Source organism: Vigna radiata, chromosome 7, assembly GCF_000741045.1.
Source record: "Vigna radiata var. radiata cultivar VC1973A chromosome 7, Vradiata_ver6, whole genome shotgun sequence".
Taxonomy (NCBI): domain Eukaryota; kingdom Viridiplantae; phylum Streptophyta; class Magnoliopsida; order Fabales; family Fabaceae; genus Vigna; species Vigna radiata.
In genome coordinates this window covers 4,053,967-4,071,233 of record NC_028357.1, presented here as the reverse complement: position 1 = coordinate 4,071,233, position 17,267 = coordinate 4,053,967, and the positions used below count along the sequence as shown (strand labels likewise).

The 17,267-nt window shown below is 30.2% G+C and overlaps 1 protein-coding gene across 2 annotated transcripts; it reads right to left on the bottom strand.

Moving 5' to 3' along the window:
* Positions 1–2,998: 2,998 nt before the first annotated feature.
* On the bottom strand, positions 2,999–8,167 carry LOC106765403 (CTP synthase). 2 transcript variants are annotated; one of them, XM_014650011.2, is made up of 21 exons: positions 7,879–8,167; positions 7,576–7,655; positions 7,311–7,397; positions 7,172–7,222; positions 6,920–7,037; positions 6,755–6,811; positions 6,586–6,650; positions 6,412–6,495; positions 6,011–6,061; positions 5,847–5,909; positions 5,711–5,757; positions 5,517–5,586; positions 5,374–5,436; positions 4,837–4,926; positions 4,702–4,740; positions 4,391–4,618; positions 4,208–4,293; positions 3,993–4,041; positions 3,845–3,925; positions 3,674–3,767; positions 2,999–3,583 (listed from the first exon to the last, which is right to left on the bottom strand). In XM_014650011.2, exons 1-21 carry the CDS (start codon positions 7,994–7,996, stop codon positions 3,393–3,395), a joined length of 1,812 nt encoding a protein of 603 aa, XP_014505497.1. In that variant the 5' UTR covers positions 7,997–8,167; the 3' UTR covers positions 2,999–3,392. The 2 variants fall into 2 exon arrangements, with proteins under 2 accessions (XP_014505497.1, XP_014505498.1); XM_014650012.2 differs by having other exon boundaries at positions 7,576–7,709; positions 7,879–7,993.
* Positions 8,168–17,267: the final 9,100 nt, after the last annotated feature.

Sequence of the window (17,267 nt, the reverse complement as noted above, 5' to 3'; positions counted from 1 at the left end):
TTGGGAGCCACCATGTTTTCTTAGTTTGCATCATCTTCGGAAATGGGATTCTTGTTTCATTAAGAATTAAATTGAGCTGAAATTTTAACAAGTCTTAAACACATGAATTGTTACTTTCACAAGTAGGATCTTTAATTTGAGGTTTGTAGTTAGAAAAATAAGTCTATTATGTTTGTCTTATTTTATGTTTCTCTTTTATGAAGAGCATTCTTATTTGGGTTTTGGCTTGATCTTGGAAAAAAGGAATATATATGGTGAATAATGTGTGTGAATTGAAATGTAAAGTATGCTAATATAATGAAATAAATAATAAATAAATAAATAAATATAATTTACAATTGGTAAAGCATGCCAATGTGATATACATGCTTTACCAATTTATAATTTGTAAATATTTCATTTAGTTGTGATGAAATAAATAAATAAATAATAAATAAATATAATATATATATATATATATATATATATATATATATATTATATGGATTCTAAGTTTTAATGTTAAATGTATTTGAATAATTTTCATTCTCAAAACTAAAACAAAAAAACAAAAAACCCCAAACCCTTAAACCCTTACTCACCTCTCTCTCATCCCTCATTCCTTTCAACATTTTCTCTTTCATCTCTCTCACCTTAACCTTCTTTATGTCATCCCTATAGTAGCTCCAACTGAAAAAAAAAATCAGAAACATTCATTTAATCTTAATCCACCTTCCTCACTTATCCAATTTGTTTCTCTCTCATCTTCATCCCCTCTTCGTCTCTCTCATCTTCATCCTCTCTCCCACCCACACATAGTAACCCGTGACACCACAATTTGTTACTCTTGCTCTATTCGTTCATTTGTATTCCACTTTAATAACAAAAATAATTAATGATGTTGATGTTGATTTTTGATTGAATGATTGTTTTATATCTTTTCCCTTTTGATAGTTATTAAATTTCATTTTTAAATTTTAGAATTAGTAGTTTATCTCTAGAGAGATTTGATATTTTGACTATTAAGTTGTCCAAACATATTTTGCAGAAGAAACCCTTATGTGGAAAGGGGATTTTGGAAGGGGTAAGTCATTGTCCAGAAAATGAATTTCTGAAGTCAACTCTTAAAATAATTCTAAAAACATATTTTTCGTTGAAAAAAATATTTTGGAATATACTTTTCACCTTGTTGCATATAACCAACATCAAAACACAACAAAAAATGATGTTCCTGCACATAGTACTAAATGATTTAAGAGGAACAAATTATTAAAGAGAGTTATGAACAGAGAAAATTGTTACTGTACAATAACAATTTTTGTAAAAAGAATAAAAATATTCTAACAAATTACATATCTTCTAGATTTGAGCAGATTGCAAAATATTGAGTAGTTTCCAAGAAGAACTGCAATGATATACCAACTAATTAAAAATCAACCAAAAATTAGTAAACTAGTCATAATGAACATGTTAGCTCTTAGTTGGACCAGCAAACTACTCTCCAAAGTAAATCACATCATGTAAGTTTATTTTAAACAATTCACATCTCCAACTTGTTTGGTCAATATAAACATGATGCCATTTGCTGCAAAAGTGAAATTAAGAAAAACAAAATGCACTGGATTTCAAATTAAAATTTAAACTTAATAAATTTGTTACCATCACGCTCATAGTTTAACTTCTACTCCTTTCATTTCTATGATATCAAAATTATAAACATGATATTGTCATTCTTATTTATCATTTGCTCAGAAGTGAAATTAAGAAAAACAAACACTCTGAATTTCAAATTGGAATTTAAACTTAATAAATTTTTTACCATGGCACTCAAAGTTTAACTTCTACTCCTTTCATTTCTATGATTTTATTAAAATTGGTATTAAGAAACTAATTGCAACTATTATGGGTTGATGCTAACGTCTTTTTGTGGGGTTTTATTTTTTTTTAGTTTTAAAATTATTGTAGACTTTAGCTTTTTACAAATTTAATAACAATAAGAAAGGAAAAAATATAATACAATCCTCTAATAAAAAATCAACATCAATGTCATCAATTATTTTGTTATTAGAATAGAAAACAAATGAATGAACAGAGTAAGAGCAACAAATTGTGAAGACACAGACGGTTGTGTGTGGATGTGAGAGATGATGGAAATGAGTGAGGAAGGTAGATTAGGATTAGGTGAGAGACAAAGAGAAGGTTAAAGTGAGAGAGATGAAAAAGAAAAAGTTGAAAAGAATGAGGAATGAGGGATGAGGTTGAAAATAAGGGTTTTAGGGTTTTTTTTTTTTTCTTAGCCTAATCACATTCCTTGTGTATTTTTTTTTTCATTTCCTTAATCAAATTCTGTGTGTTCTTTATTGTTTTTAAAATTGGTTTGTAATTTATTTCTAAATCATCCCAATTCTTCTTTTATAACTTATATTTCTATAAGTTTCAATCAGTTGAATTTGATTAATAGGTGATTCTAAAACAGTTTATGGATAGGAATATTTCAATATTTATTTGTTTTTTCATTCTTGACTATAACTTGAAATATCAAAATCTTCAAGACTCATCTTATGAATGTACTCAACCTTTAGAGTAGAATTGATCACTGTCTTCTACTTTGAACTCTGAAGCTAGCATCAATGTATATCTCTTTACAAAAGACCTCTGCTAACATCGGAATGGTGTCTGGTCACCTTCCTCAAGGCATGAGATATCTTCATATATGATAGAACCCCATTTATGAAGCACAAGGAATCTTATTTAAGTCTTCGCTTTCATTTGATGAACAAATACTGACATGTGACACAGGAGAATTCCTTCTTGGAATCATGCGTACTGAATGCCAAGGCACTTTGGCAATATGCTTTGCCTAAGTCTTTCATTAAGAAACAACTCTCCAACCATGTTTTAACATGTTGTAGTGTTAGGATGTCATTTTCAATGAACAATATGTAATCATTCAAAAATTTGCAGTTTTAGATGTTTGTGTGAGATTTCTTTGGTCTAGCCATAGTAGACAACCATGAAATGATCAAGAAGAAATAATTGAGATTTCATTCACTAAACACCTTTGTAAAACATTGTGAAAAGAAAATTGACATTACAATAAATATAAGAAAATAGTTGAAGCTCACAAGAATTTCTCTATAGTCTGCTTAAGATCTTTACAAAACCAAGAGTTTCCATTGCCTGAAACATAAGACAAGCTTCATAGTTCCCCAATCAAACCATTATAAACTTAGATGAGCTGGTCCCATTAAAAAGACCGGGAGTAAGCTCTTCTCTGTATCCTCTGAAAACTCTATACCTACCAAGTTTCAATTGACTCACTGTACAAACAATCTCTCCTACACAACTGAAAGCCCTCAACATTTAACCAATTGACTTGAAAACTCTAAAAGATTAAGGAACACCGTTAACATTTAGAAATGCAACCCGTTGCGACTCCCATATATAAACTCGGTCCTATAACCTGTCTTTGTTGCAGTTATATTTTTGTATGTTTTGTTCACTGCAGAGATGTCACTGCCTACTCCTTTTGAGAGACTATTATCAACAATTGAAGACCTCTGTAAGACAGCATCAAGTTGTCCACATGCTGCTCCAATGAAACCTGAATTTGACATCATCAACAAGAAATTTACAAGTTACATTGCAAAATGTGAAAGTGCACGCATAATGCAGACATGTATCAGAGAATTACCTAGGAACAAAGGAGAAGGTTTTCCTGGTCTTGATTTGAATTCAGGATGAAATTGAGCTCCGATGAAATATGGGTGGTTAGGTAGCTCAACAATCTGTAGCATGACAAAGCAAATAAGCAAAGGATATGCATGTAACAATAATTCAAAAAGTCATATGAGACTGTTCATACCTCCATGCGTTGACCTGTTTCATCCTTCCCAGTAAAAGAAAGACCTGCATTTTCTAGGCGAGATACCAATTCTGGGTTCACCTGCATATGAAAAGATCATTTTCTGTTCTACTCACATTTACAAGATAGTTTTATGCAACACTCATACCTCATATCTATGCCGATGTCTCTCATCAATGAAGCTTTTGCAGCCATATCTAGGAAGGATCAAAGGGTTAAAAACCTAATAGATCTCACCGTTGGAGCCAAATAATGTAGCAAGTCATGTGCAGGGCAGTCATAACATACACAAATTACTCATTCATATTTCCTATTGTGAGCACAGAAAATGTCCTAAAAATTGAATGCAGTGATAATGCTTACAATTTTGAAGATTTGCATTCCTTGGTCTGGAAATATGTCCTCCTTGATCCAAGGCGCATGGTACCTCCCATTTGTGTTTTTGATCCCTGTAGCAAAGAGTCCAAACAAATAAAAAATAAGAAACAGGACAGTTTCTTTAATCTAATTTCTGATTTTTCGAGAAAGATAAGCAAATATAGACACCTCAGGCATAAATATGATGTATGGGCTTTTGGTATGGGGATCAAATTCAGTACTGTTAGCATCTTGCACACCAAGAACAGATCTTGCAAACTCTATGACAGCAATTTGCATTCCAAGACAAATGCCAAGGAATGGAATCCTGTTTTCGCGGGCATATCTAGCTGCAATAATCTTTCCTTGCACTCCTCTATCCCCAAACCCTCCTGGAACCAGCACACCATCTGCACCCTGAAGGCAGAGACTAGTTAGATGATTGAAAATGAAGAAATTGACAATATAGGACTGGTTAATTTCATGACTGTGAGGAAAACCTTCAATAACTTCCATGCTGCCTTATATGCATCGGGATTCTGCAAAATTGAACAATAACACGTCGTTGAAATTTCTATTATGAACAATAATAAACAAAGCATGCTTCTGATATAATGATTCATAATTGGCCATACCTCTTTTGCAGTTGTACTTTCAAGGTTGGTAGCTGGAATCCAGTCTACAACAAGCTTCTTTTTACAATCAACAGAAGCGTGCAGTAAGGCCTGAAGTCAATAATTGAAGGTACATCAGCGAACGCAGCAAACTTATGCTTATAAATTATACTTAAATTATAGTGGTGTAATGTAACTCTTCCAAACTATTATACCATTTAATAACTACAAAAAAGTAAGTTTTATCAATCTAACAGTTGAGTTATAATTTTACATTATCCTGATTGCTTTAAATAATAAGATAATCAAATTATTCACATTTTAATATATTTTAAAACTATATATCAAAGCAACTTTTATCAGTATGAATAAAGTATCAAATAACATTTGTGTGTGAAACGAGGATGGTTAACAAAAAGGGCATAGGAATGTTCATCATAAAGAAGACAGATAGGTACAATTATGCAGGGTGGGATGTTAAAAGAAACTAATGTCTTTTACTCTTTGAAAGATGTTGAAACTATAATACAGTAACACAGCCATGAAGTTGAACTCCACCTTTAGAACGGAGAGGTAGGAATCTGAAAGGCATGTATATTTCCCCACTAAGGCTATACGAACCTGCCAATTAAAAGAAATAAAAATATAGCTATTGCCGAAAATCAAGGATAATATAGATCAGGTTTGGAATAGAAACCCACTGGTTCATGAAGCAAATCACTAGATTCAGCTCTGCAAGTCCATTCCTCTAAATTAGGCTCTTTAGCTACACTGTATACGTTAAAAAAACTGCCACTTAAGCTTTCTACAAGAATAATAAAGGATTGAAACTTCTTTGTATCCATAAAAGCCCGATCCAGGCAATAGAACAAACATTTGAGTTTGTGAGACTAACCCCTGAAGATTCAGCACTTTAAACATTGCTTCATGAGCCTTTTGGTCCTATATAAGCCAGAAGAATATGGTTCATAAGAAATGGTTCCTACAGATATAAGATGATTTGAGTTCAGCAGTTTTAGAGGAAAACTTACCCTTAAAAGCAAAGGAATGTGCCAGATGTTGGGAACATCATAAAGGGTAATAATGTTTTCCGCCTGTAAACATGAAGCTTCAGTAGAGAAAAATCTTGCAAAGCAGACACAATGATTTGAAGTCAAACATATTCATTAAAATACTTATCCTTAAAAACTCATACCGGAATTAGGCAAAATTGAGAGAGTTTTCCCCTTGCATTTTCATCCAGTACCTGAAACAAGTTACAAACAAGTTACTGTTAGAACCTTACAAAATTTTACAGTTAAGAAAAGTTTGGATATTCCTTCTGTGCATCATAGTATGTGTTTGTCCCTACATTCAGATTTTCATGCAATCAAGCGGTTGGTGAACTGGAACTGTCGGATAAAAATAAGACGGCTCACATCTCATCTTAGTAAATTGAAGCATTACAGATGTGAGTCATCCGATCTTCATCTAAATATTCCTGTTATCTGACTACATAAATTCGTCTGCACCGAATCCTATTTCATGTTCTCTGTTGCAGAGAGAGAGAGAGAGAGAGAGAGAGAGAGAGAGAGAGAGAGAGAGAGAGAGATTAACCATTGTACTGCGGCATGCTAAAATATGTGGAGTCAGCCCTTGGCCTCGCAGTGCACGAACACTATGCTGGGTTGGTTTTGTTTTCTGAAGAAAATAATAATAAAGTAATTTCCCATGTTAGATGAAACTAAATCATTTTCTACAAGGATCTAAAAGATGTGAGACATTACAAACCTGTTCACCAACAACATTTAAAACAGGAACAAGGCTGACATGAACTAAGCAAAAGTTTCCAGCACCTGCAAAATATAAAGCACATTATTTATATATTTTATATACAGCTCACATTAATTATTCAACAAAAATAGAATCTGTGAACAAAAAATGAAGTATCCTCACTCACCTACTCTGTATGAGAATTGTCCTAGTGCCTGAATAAATGGCATGGACTCTATATCTCCTGCATCCATCAACGTTATTATAAATAGAATGAATTAATTATTCACATAAAAGATGGAAACAATTATCCAACTGTGAAGAAGACTGAAGAATGTTTTCAACACTGTACCTATGGTTCCACCCAATTCTATGACACATACATCAGCTGGACCGGTTTTTCCATCTACCGGTATGTGGGCCACCCTTTCAATCCAATCTTGAATAGCATCAGTGATATGAGGAACAACCTAAAGATGAAAACGCCATCATCATCACCATCATCGTCATCATGGTGTCAAATATAAGGACCAACATGAAAACCTTGGTTTATAGATAAATTATCATCAAAGTAAAAACACAGTACAAATTGGTTAATCCAGACCTGAACAGTTTTTCCCAAATAGTCTCCTCTTCTCTCTCTATTAATGACAGACTGTCATGAAAACAGGAAAAGAAAAGTAAAGTTAGGAAAAAAACTTGCAATGATCTTCAAAATCAGCGTGATAATCTAAGGAACTTGCCTGGTAAATCTTCCCAGTAGTTATGTTATTATCACGGGTCAACTTGACGTCCATAAAACGCTCATAGTTTCCAAGATCCAGGTCCACCTTACAAAAGAAAGAGGGTCAAGTTTCATTACTTTAGAAAATTGTGTGAGGTTGGCACTGTTATTTTTCTCTTGTTTTCCTTGAATTAACTTTGTTTTCTTTTCTAAGTTTTTGGGGTTTTCTTTCTGGGCATCATGAAAAGGAATGGTGAATTAGTGAATCAGAGGAAGTTGTGTACCTCACCACCATCATCCAACACAAACACTTCTCCATGCTCAAAGGGGGACATTGTTCCTGCATCTGTGTTTAAGTAAGGATCTGAACGGCAGAGGAAAAAGTGAGACCAGAATTAGAATGCAACATCCCTTCAAACTGGAAAACAAAGAGGATTAACAGTCCATGCTTTATAATCTTTTCTGCAATATCAACTGTCAGTGGGAGAGAGTATTTAAAGTTTGGTGGATAAAAAAGCATGCATGCTTTATCCACTTTGCTTTTCCAGAAAAAAACAAAAAAAGGAAGAAAATGAAGAAAAGTTTACCAATTTTAATGGCAGTGACTCTAAGTCCACAAGCTTTGAGAAGCAAGCCAATACTACTGGCCGTAACACCTTTGCCAAGACCACTAACAACTCCACCAGTCACCAGCACGTACTTCATTTTCCTTCCTATTCCTCACTCTCTTCAATGAAAAAATGATTTTTGCTTTTGCACTCTGTGTAGCAGAACACAGAATCTGTGTGTTGCAACCAAAATATGCAGAGTAGAAAAAGAAACAGAGTTTGAAGAAAGAGGAGGGAAAGTAGCAGGGAATGGCAACCAATGCTAATATTGGTTGCTTTATATACAAAAAAAGTATCTGCTTCTGATTCCAAGGTTGAGACATAAAAGAGATGAGAGAGAGAAAATATAACCGAAAAACTTCACTCCAAATTTATTATTTTTAAGTTTCTTGCATAGGCGTGAAATATTAATGATTACATATAAATAAGTTGTCTTTCTACTGATTAATAAATTTATTTATTTTTATAATATTTATTTTTAAAATGTATATTTAACATAATTTTTAATTGATTGATCATATTGCTTGGAAATTCAACTTTTTAAGAAACATATTTTTGAGGGAATTGACCTCAGGTCAAGTTTTAACCCCACAATTTTATTTTTTTTTCACATTTTTTTTCTGATATATAATAATTAAGCATATTAATCTATTATATATTAAGGAATAAAATAATGTGGAATTTACGACAAAATAATATCATATACTTGAAATAATTAATCTATTTTAATATCATACATCTTAAACAAACAATATTTTATTAAAAAAGAAATATAGGTGAAATTTGAGAACAATTCATGCACCAGAAATAATCTGAGGACAACCTATGTAGTGCTTACGTGTGTTTGTGTGTATATTTGAACAGTTTTTGTCCTTACAATAAATTGTTGAAGCAACAAGCTGTAGTATTAATCTTAAGAATCTAAATTTTAGAATAATCACTTTTGATAATTTCAAACTAACTTTTAATAATTTTACAAAATTTATAAGGAATTAATGTCAAAGGTTTGTTTTTGATTTAGGACTGAAAATAAAGTTAGAATAAGCAACAATTTAAAAGAAATATATCAATATATTTCAAAATAAAAACTACTTTAATTCTTTACAAATTGTTCTTATCTATAGTCTTTCAAGTTAGGAGAATTTCACATCTACTTTAAAACAAGCATAAGCTAAATTTTAACATAAGTGTTAGTTTTTAATGGGAACTATTATCAAAATGAGGAAATTTAATGTGTTTTTAAGAAAATAGGTAAATTTAAAAGATTTGTTATAGAATGAGTTGTAAAAAAAAAATTGTATTCATATAGATAATTTTGATTGACTTTTTTATTTAAAAAAACGTGTTTTTGATGATTTTTGATTTTTTTGTTTAGAAGTCGTATTTATATTGTGGGTGTGATGACTTATCATATTTAATCTTTTATTTATTGTTTTTAATGAAAATCGCATTTTGTTTAGGGGAGACTTCCACAAATTTTAATAGATATTGTGGGTGTGATGACTTATATTTTTGTCTGAGTAAATACTATCCATATTATGTAAGTTAAAAATTATCTGTAATTATGTTAATTGTTGTTTAATATGATTATCATAATTTTGTTTATTTTTTAAAAAAATAATAAAAATATTATATTGTGAAAAATAATGTAAAAAAACTGTCATAGAAAAAAAAATCATAACATAAAAAAAATATTAGGCCTAATAATACTATAAAAAATTTAGAAATTGTACTTCTGTGTACTACTTTTATTTTGAAAAAAAAAATTAAAGTTACGTATGAAACAAAAACTTATACAAGTAGATGATATATATATATATATATATATATATATATATATATATATATATATNATATATATATATATATATATATATATATATATATATATATATATATATATATATGTGTGTGTGTGTGTGTGTGTGTAAGGTTTAAAGTACAATTTTAATTAAGTGGAAAAAGACTTGTTAATTTTCAAAACCTATCAACATTAAAGTTTTGTAGGATAATATGATATATTTTTGTCATTTCAAAATTAAAATTTTAAATTAAATTTATTAATTTTTTAAAACTTTTCAAAAATATAAAAATATTTAATTAAGTTTTAAATTTTTTCTGAAATTGAATATTTTTAATTAAGTTTCTATTAAATGTTGTTAATGACTATATATTATTTTAATTTTTTAATTTTAACATAAAATTATAATTTATTTTTATTTAAATTCTTAAACTTTAAAAATATATTGATATAGTTTTTTTAATCTTAATTACATTGAATTATTAAATATTTTTCATGTATTTGACTTACCTTTCTGTTTTAATATTTAGTTGAAAAACAATAGGTAATTGAAAAATATAGAATATAATTATATTAAAATTTGGAAAAATCATCAGAATTAAATAAAATTTGGAAATAGATGGAGATGTTAAATTGATGAAAATAAAATGAATTAAATAAAAACAGGATATGGTCACATCATCGTGTCAGCTCCAAGTCATAGAAGAAATTAGGAGAGAGAAAAGGAAAGGTAAGAATCCTGGGACACACGAGCTAACACGGTTGGCGTGGGGGCGGCAGCAGCAACCATGAACCACCTTCCTAGGCCATTTTTCATTTTATCCATCTCATTAATTATAAATATTATTTCTTTTTTTAAATAACTTCATCTTATTCTTCAACTATTATTTCTAAATATTCAATTTCTATTTTCATATTCAATCAAATATATATATTCAAAATGTTTACATTTATTTAAGGGTTTAGTTTCTTCTTAATTCATATTTAAACATTTAACATGGTCTATCAATTATTATCTCATCTAATTATGCAAATTAAATTACAAATCGAATCGAATCCTAATATTTAAATTATTATAAAATATAAAATATTGTGTTTTAATTATGAATTATGAATTCAATAAAAATAATAATTGGGAGTATCAAATATTTTTTTATGATCATAACCACGCTCTTAGATACATTTATTATCCATATAAACTAATGCTATAAAATATTTTTATTAATTTATTTTATTTTCTCTTTAAAATTAAAAGTATGATCGGTAAGGTTGTTGTAAGAGAAAATATCATTTCAAAATTATAATTTTATTTCACTTTACATAATGTAATTGCTTTTTCACCCTAATTATAATTTTATTAGGGTAGGCAAAAATAAATTAGTTTACAGGAAGAAGAAATAGCGGCAATTCTCATTTTCACCTTACTTTTTGGAAATAGTATTATTTTGAATTTTTTATTTTCTTTTAGATTCTAATATTGCGTGTTGGTGACACTAAAAAGACTAATGATGGAGATTAATTAAAGTTGCCGACACTAAAACGGCTATTTTTTTTTAATGCAAAACTCAAAATTTAATATTTTTAATTAATATCGTGAATTATTGGATAAGTTATTATTTGTAATGAAGAGACTATGATCAAATTTCGTGTTGAAGAATGCAAGCTGTCATTATACTATATTGGAATACACGTAACATTATCTATTTGTTTTTGGAACAGTGACTAAATTGCCTTTTATCTTCTTTTAATTCCTTATTTCAGATTTTAATCTCTTCTTTATTTTGTAATGATAACACCTTATATTAATTTTGTAAATATCAGTTTATATATTTTTTAATTTATAAAATATGTTGGTATATATGTATAAATATATTTCCGTGTACATATATAATAAATATTAGCATTCTTCATGCAATTCTATATTCAAACATTATTTATAATATTTTAATTTGAAGTATACAAAAATATCTTCTCTTAAAAAATTACCAAAAACATATACTATAACATTTACCACGAGGGCATTTGATTTTTAATTTTGATCCTACATAAAAATATTTTCATTAAATTTAATTATTCTAGTAAACTTAACAGAGTAATCATATTTTGATACACAACTTCTTTTTATACTCATTGGACAATTTTACTTTTCTTTTTATAAATAAAAAAAATTCACTTTTTTATAATTATTTTATTCTATAAAGTATTGTTAAATGTAATATATGTTAAAATACTATTACTCAACTTACTTATTAAAATAATTAAGATCATCACCTTTGTACATAATAGAGCAAACATTTAGGTGTTTATTTTACAATATTAGTATAAGATGTTAGTTTACATTTGATCTTAGTTTCATTTTAAGGAACAATTTTTTTTTTAAATTGATTTCAAATCAAATATTAATTTTGATAACAATGTGTTTTTAAATAAAGTTATGTTGGACATTATTATAAAATTTGACATCTCAATTATGTTGATACTTTAAAGCTCATCAATATTTTTTTATTACATAAAAATTTATTAAAAAATAAAATAAAATAAAATAATAGAAAACAAGAGACCACACAAGTCCATGATAAAAATTATATTTGGTGAAACCTAAACAAACTATATCTATTATGACAAATACAGGTAAAACATTCAACCATTTGTTTTATTCTTTATGAATAAAACCTAAATTAGCTAATTTATGAGTACAATTATTCTGTTTATGAAAAACACGGTAAACTCTTTTGAATTGTATGTAAAACTCCAAAAAATGGTATTTTAAAAGTAATGGTAATTTAAAAATAGTGAGACTCAATTATTTTAATATTAAATGGTTTATTTATAAAAAGATTTGTTATAAACGAGTTTCATTATTTTAAAATGTAGCATCTCTCTATAAATCACTTTTCTAGAGTTATCTACCTTCTCTATAAGATTTCTAACTTCTGAGTCATCCCTTTGACGATCAACAAGTGTCTAATCGACCACGACGACGAGATCTACATTCCTATCCAATTGGTTTCTACAATAGAGCAAGTAAGTTTCAATTCCTTTTTGCTCTTCGCTCTTTAATTGAGTCCATGCATGGAAGTTTCCAATTGCATGTGGACTTTGGCTTTTTCACTGAGTTTCCTTGTCAATCTAAGGTCCTAAGGACTCTTTCCTTTTTCAATTTGGTGATTCGTAGGTGTCTTTAGAAATTCCTTGTGCCAGAAGTAATCATGGTGTTCTTAGAGCTTTGTATCGTTGGTGTAAGGTAAGCGAAGCTAGTTTTATTTTATTTTGTTTGTTAGGCAAGTTGTAATCAATGTTTGTATGGTGAAATAATGATTGAATTGTGAAATTTCATTGAATTGATAAATCTAGTATGTTGAGTTGTTTGCATATGTTGTGTATTGATTTGAAAACTGACGAATGATGAGGTTAAATGTGATTTCTGATGTAAATGTTATGTTTGATGAATTTGAGATACTAAATTAGATGAAATGTGAGTTTTTCCTTTTATTGCACAACACTAGACTAGATCTTCTAGTTTATAAATATTAACCACACATAAAAGATTTTGATATTGGTTTATCTAAAGTCATTGGTTACTTGTAGTTTTTCCTTAAACACACAATTTACACTAGTGCGATGAAAAGTTACGACATCGTTAATTATTTTTTATATTTGACAACGATTTTCGAATCGAGATATACTAAGACGAGATAAAGAAAATGAAATATTCTTGGCCTTGGTTAACAACTAAAGCAAAAAATAGTCATGATTTTGCCTCTGAATCAGTAAACCCATAATAATTAAAAATAAAAATGGGTTTTTGGCACCGGTTCTCTTAGGAACCACTATCATAAACCCTTAAAATAAATAAAACATAAAAATTGTCGCATATTTTTTAAACTATTATAATATTTGCTCCGGTTAGCCTTTGGTCATATTATATATTGATTTGGGATAGAAAAAAATTTCTTCTAGATATTTTTTTTTTAAAAAAAAGACATTTTTTATTTGTCATCAATTTATTTTATTTTTTTCAAACTTTACAGAAATATTTCACATACTTACACTTTGAATTTTGATCCAAAATTTTTTGTGGGAACTTTTCATGAAATTTTGGTATTTTGAACAAATTTTCAAGTCCTTTAGGTATATATTTTCAGTTTTACCCTATGGTGTTTGAACAATAAACGAGTTCAAAAAACGAAAACGAAAGTTCATCAAAACTCATAACAAAAGTAACCATGAATGAAGGTGGGTTCGGTGCTGAAATAAATCATTGCATCGTGAGGGAAAAAGGTAATCGATGAAAATGAAAGAGTACATTTACATGAAACCAGTTAGTCAAAACAAAAGAAAATCATCCCTAAAGTAATTAATCAACGACCATTTGTGTAAAATGAAAGAAAAATCACATGTGTTGAATTATAAGGGAAGCTATTGTTTTATTTAATTTTGAGTTATAAAGTATGAAATGATAGATATTAGTATATGAGTTGAATGAATGTTGTATTGGATGTTTAAAATGAGTATGTTAACATTAAGTGTGTTTGATAAATTTCATTTGATGGAATTATTCTAGTTAGATGTGATAATTAATTGGAATGTGTTATGGTTGTGAAGTGGTTTGTGATAAATTAGTTTGTGTTAACAAGAAATGGTGTAGGTTGAAACATAAACTAGTTGTTTTAAAAGGGAGGTTTAATAGGTGATATTAAAAAGTATGGTCTAAAGGGATAAATAACAGTGTGTGACATTTTGTAAGGTCAAATTAAACTTGTTGAAAGCTTGAATTGATTAAAAATCTAAGATTGAAGTAAGTATGAGTCAAGAAGATGGTTTAGGGAGGTTTTAGGCTTGACTTTGGGATTTGATCTAGTGAAATTTTGAATTAGGAGTTTGATGACGGTAATTCTTATCATTATATATGGTGCAATTTTCTTTCCAAATCAACTCTCTTGAAGTTTGAAACATGCTTAATCATCTCTTTTATCTAACTTTGTGAATAACTTCAGCTTAGGTTACATATACCAATTTTCATAACTAATTCCCCAAATTTTGTAGGAACTTTGTGCACTTTGGAAGAGAGTTTTAGCTACCAAGAGTGGCAGCACAGGAAAAGCTAAAAAGAGGTAAGAATTCTTGAAGTTCACTGTAGACGCCACGCTTGGGCTCCCCTAAAGGGGGCTAGGCGCCCTTTGACGCTGTGTTTTCATTTAATATTGGCGCCCGGGCGCCCCAGAAAAAGGGGTTGGGGCGACTTTTTGCTGACTTGGCACCCTAGACCTATAAAAGGCTCACATGCAATGAGGGTGCCATCTTCTGGGCGGCTAAAGCTCGAAAACACCATTTTGGACCTGTGGGAGCTGATTTTGGGCAGTGGGAACTCTCATTTCTTCTTCCTTGGATCTCCATCTTCTCCACTTTCTTCCATTGTAAGCTCAAGCTCTCCATGACTATGGAAAGCTAAGTTCTTTTTGTTGGGGAATGATGTAAACTATGAAACTCACTTATAAATGCACTTGTTTTGAATGAATATATGCTTCTTTCATTTTTGCTAGTGTTTATGTTCTGTGCTTAAAGCTTGTTGTAACTTGATCAACCATAGCATGATTCTAGGGTTTGCTTAATGTTGGGAAATGTTTGGTGAACCTTGAATTGGACTAAACACCTAAGGGAAATTGTGTCTAGGGATAGAGCTTGGACCCTTAGTTGTCTTAAACTTCTTTTCTTAATGCAGATGAACTTGTTAGGTTGCCAAGGGATTGGGATTTAATAAGTGAATCTAGGCTTTCTCACCAAGGGATTGGGTTCGAGTAACTTAGTAAGTTGACAAGAGCAATTAAATGAAGAAGAAGTAGTTATGTGCATTTGCATAGGAGTGTAACAGTTGAAATCATTCTCCAATATCTTCATTCCATATCATCTTCAATCATTTCATTCTCAAGAGTTTTGACCACAAGAAGTTCAATCTTTTACTTATGCATTATGTTTATTTTCATTGCACAAATTCACATTAAAGGGAACCATTCTTTAGCCTAAGTTAGTTAGATAATTATACAATAGTAAAGTGTAGACCGAGTCTCTTGGAATACGATATCCGGTCTTACCAGTTTATTGCTTTAAACGATTTGGTACGCTTGCCAATGAGTTAATAGAGTTCTTTGTTAAAGATTAAGGTTTAAGGTGCGTTGTTAAGTCATTTTTGACTTGTTGGTGTTTCTAAGTTGGTTAAAAGTGAGTTAGAACTTGTGGAATTCAATCTTGTTCTATAAGTTGAAGATTTAGTTATTTTAAGTTGAAATCTTGTTGCATAACAGTAAAAAGAAACTAGTATAAGATGGGTTATACACCTTTGTTTAGGTCTATGGTAGTTTAGAATTCAATTTAGAAGTGTTAGAAGTTGGTAAAAATGGTTATAATAGGAAATGGATGGTCTAAAGGTGTTGTTTAGGTAGTTTTTGTGCTGCAGAATTATGCAACGAGGCTAGCGAACAGCAAGGGCTCATTGGGCGAGTTTCAGAAGATCTGGTAGTGGGTTCCAACGGTTGGACGAGCCAACTCAGTCAGCTTGGAGAACTTGCTATTTTGGCTCTTGCTGGGCGAATGGAGGGGCTCGTTGGGCAAGTAATTAGGGCTTTTGGCAGAGAGTTACAGAGGTTAGGCGAGCCAACTTGCATAGCTTGGGAGGTTTGTTGTTTTGCCTCTCGCTAGGCGAGTAGAGGCTGTTCGTTGAGCGAATGGGGGAAGGTTGTTTGGTTGTTTTGTTTTCCATTTCTCATTCATGCTTGGATTTATATGGTGTATTATCTTATACTCAGTTATATGGATTGGAACATATGTTTAAATTAATGTGAGGTTTATAAGAATTCTAAGGAAAATTCTTGATGATGATTATCAATGTGTGTTAGTATGAATGTAGAGAACTAAGTACTGAGGGTTTATCCTAACACTTTAATGGTCATCTATTCTCAAGTGGAGAAGGGTGAAACATGTAATTAGAGTAGTAAGAGGTCCTAGTCGAGGGGTTTTACCTTGACCTAAGACATTGGTTATCGGACTAATATTGTGTGACAACTTGGGGTGGACCCGCTATTTCATCAGTACAAATGCATGAACCATCATAGTTCGACATTCATATTATATCCGGATAAGTCAAGTTTAAGTTCATTGTATGTTTTTAGGGTGTTTGATTATTTGGCTTGGAATGTGATCTGTGTTGAAATCTTAATTATTTTAGGATAATTATGTTTAGGTTAAACCCCTTCAAAGGTCCCTATTTTTGTACCTTTTTCCCAGTTGCATCCCCGTTTTATTTTTTTTTCCAATTTGATCCTTAATAGTGTATAATTGACTCAATTGAGCCATCGCCGTTAAATCAATTTAACCCCGTCAAGTTTTTACTGACCTGTGAGGGTGACGTGGTTAGTATTCAAAATGTGGCATGCACAGAGCGTCTTGAGTGGTTTTTATTAATCACGTGGGATTTTGCAAATAATCAATTTAAAAATTGGAGGTTTTCTGAAACATTTTTAAATTACGGTTCGTAAAATAGATTTGCGTTTTGAAATTAGGAAGAGATTGT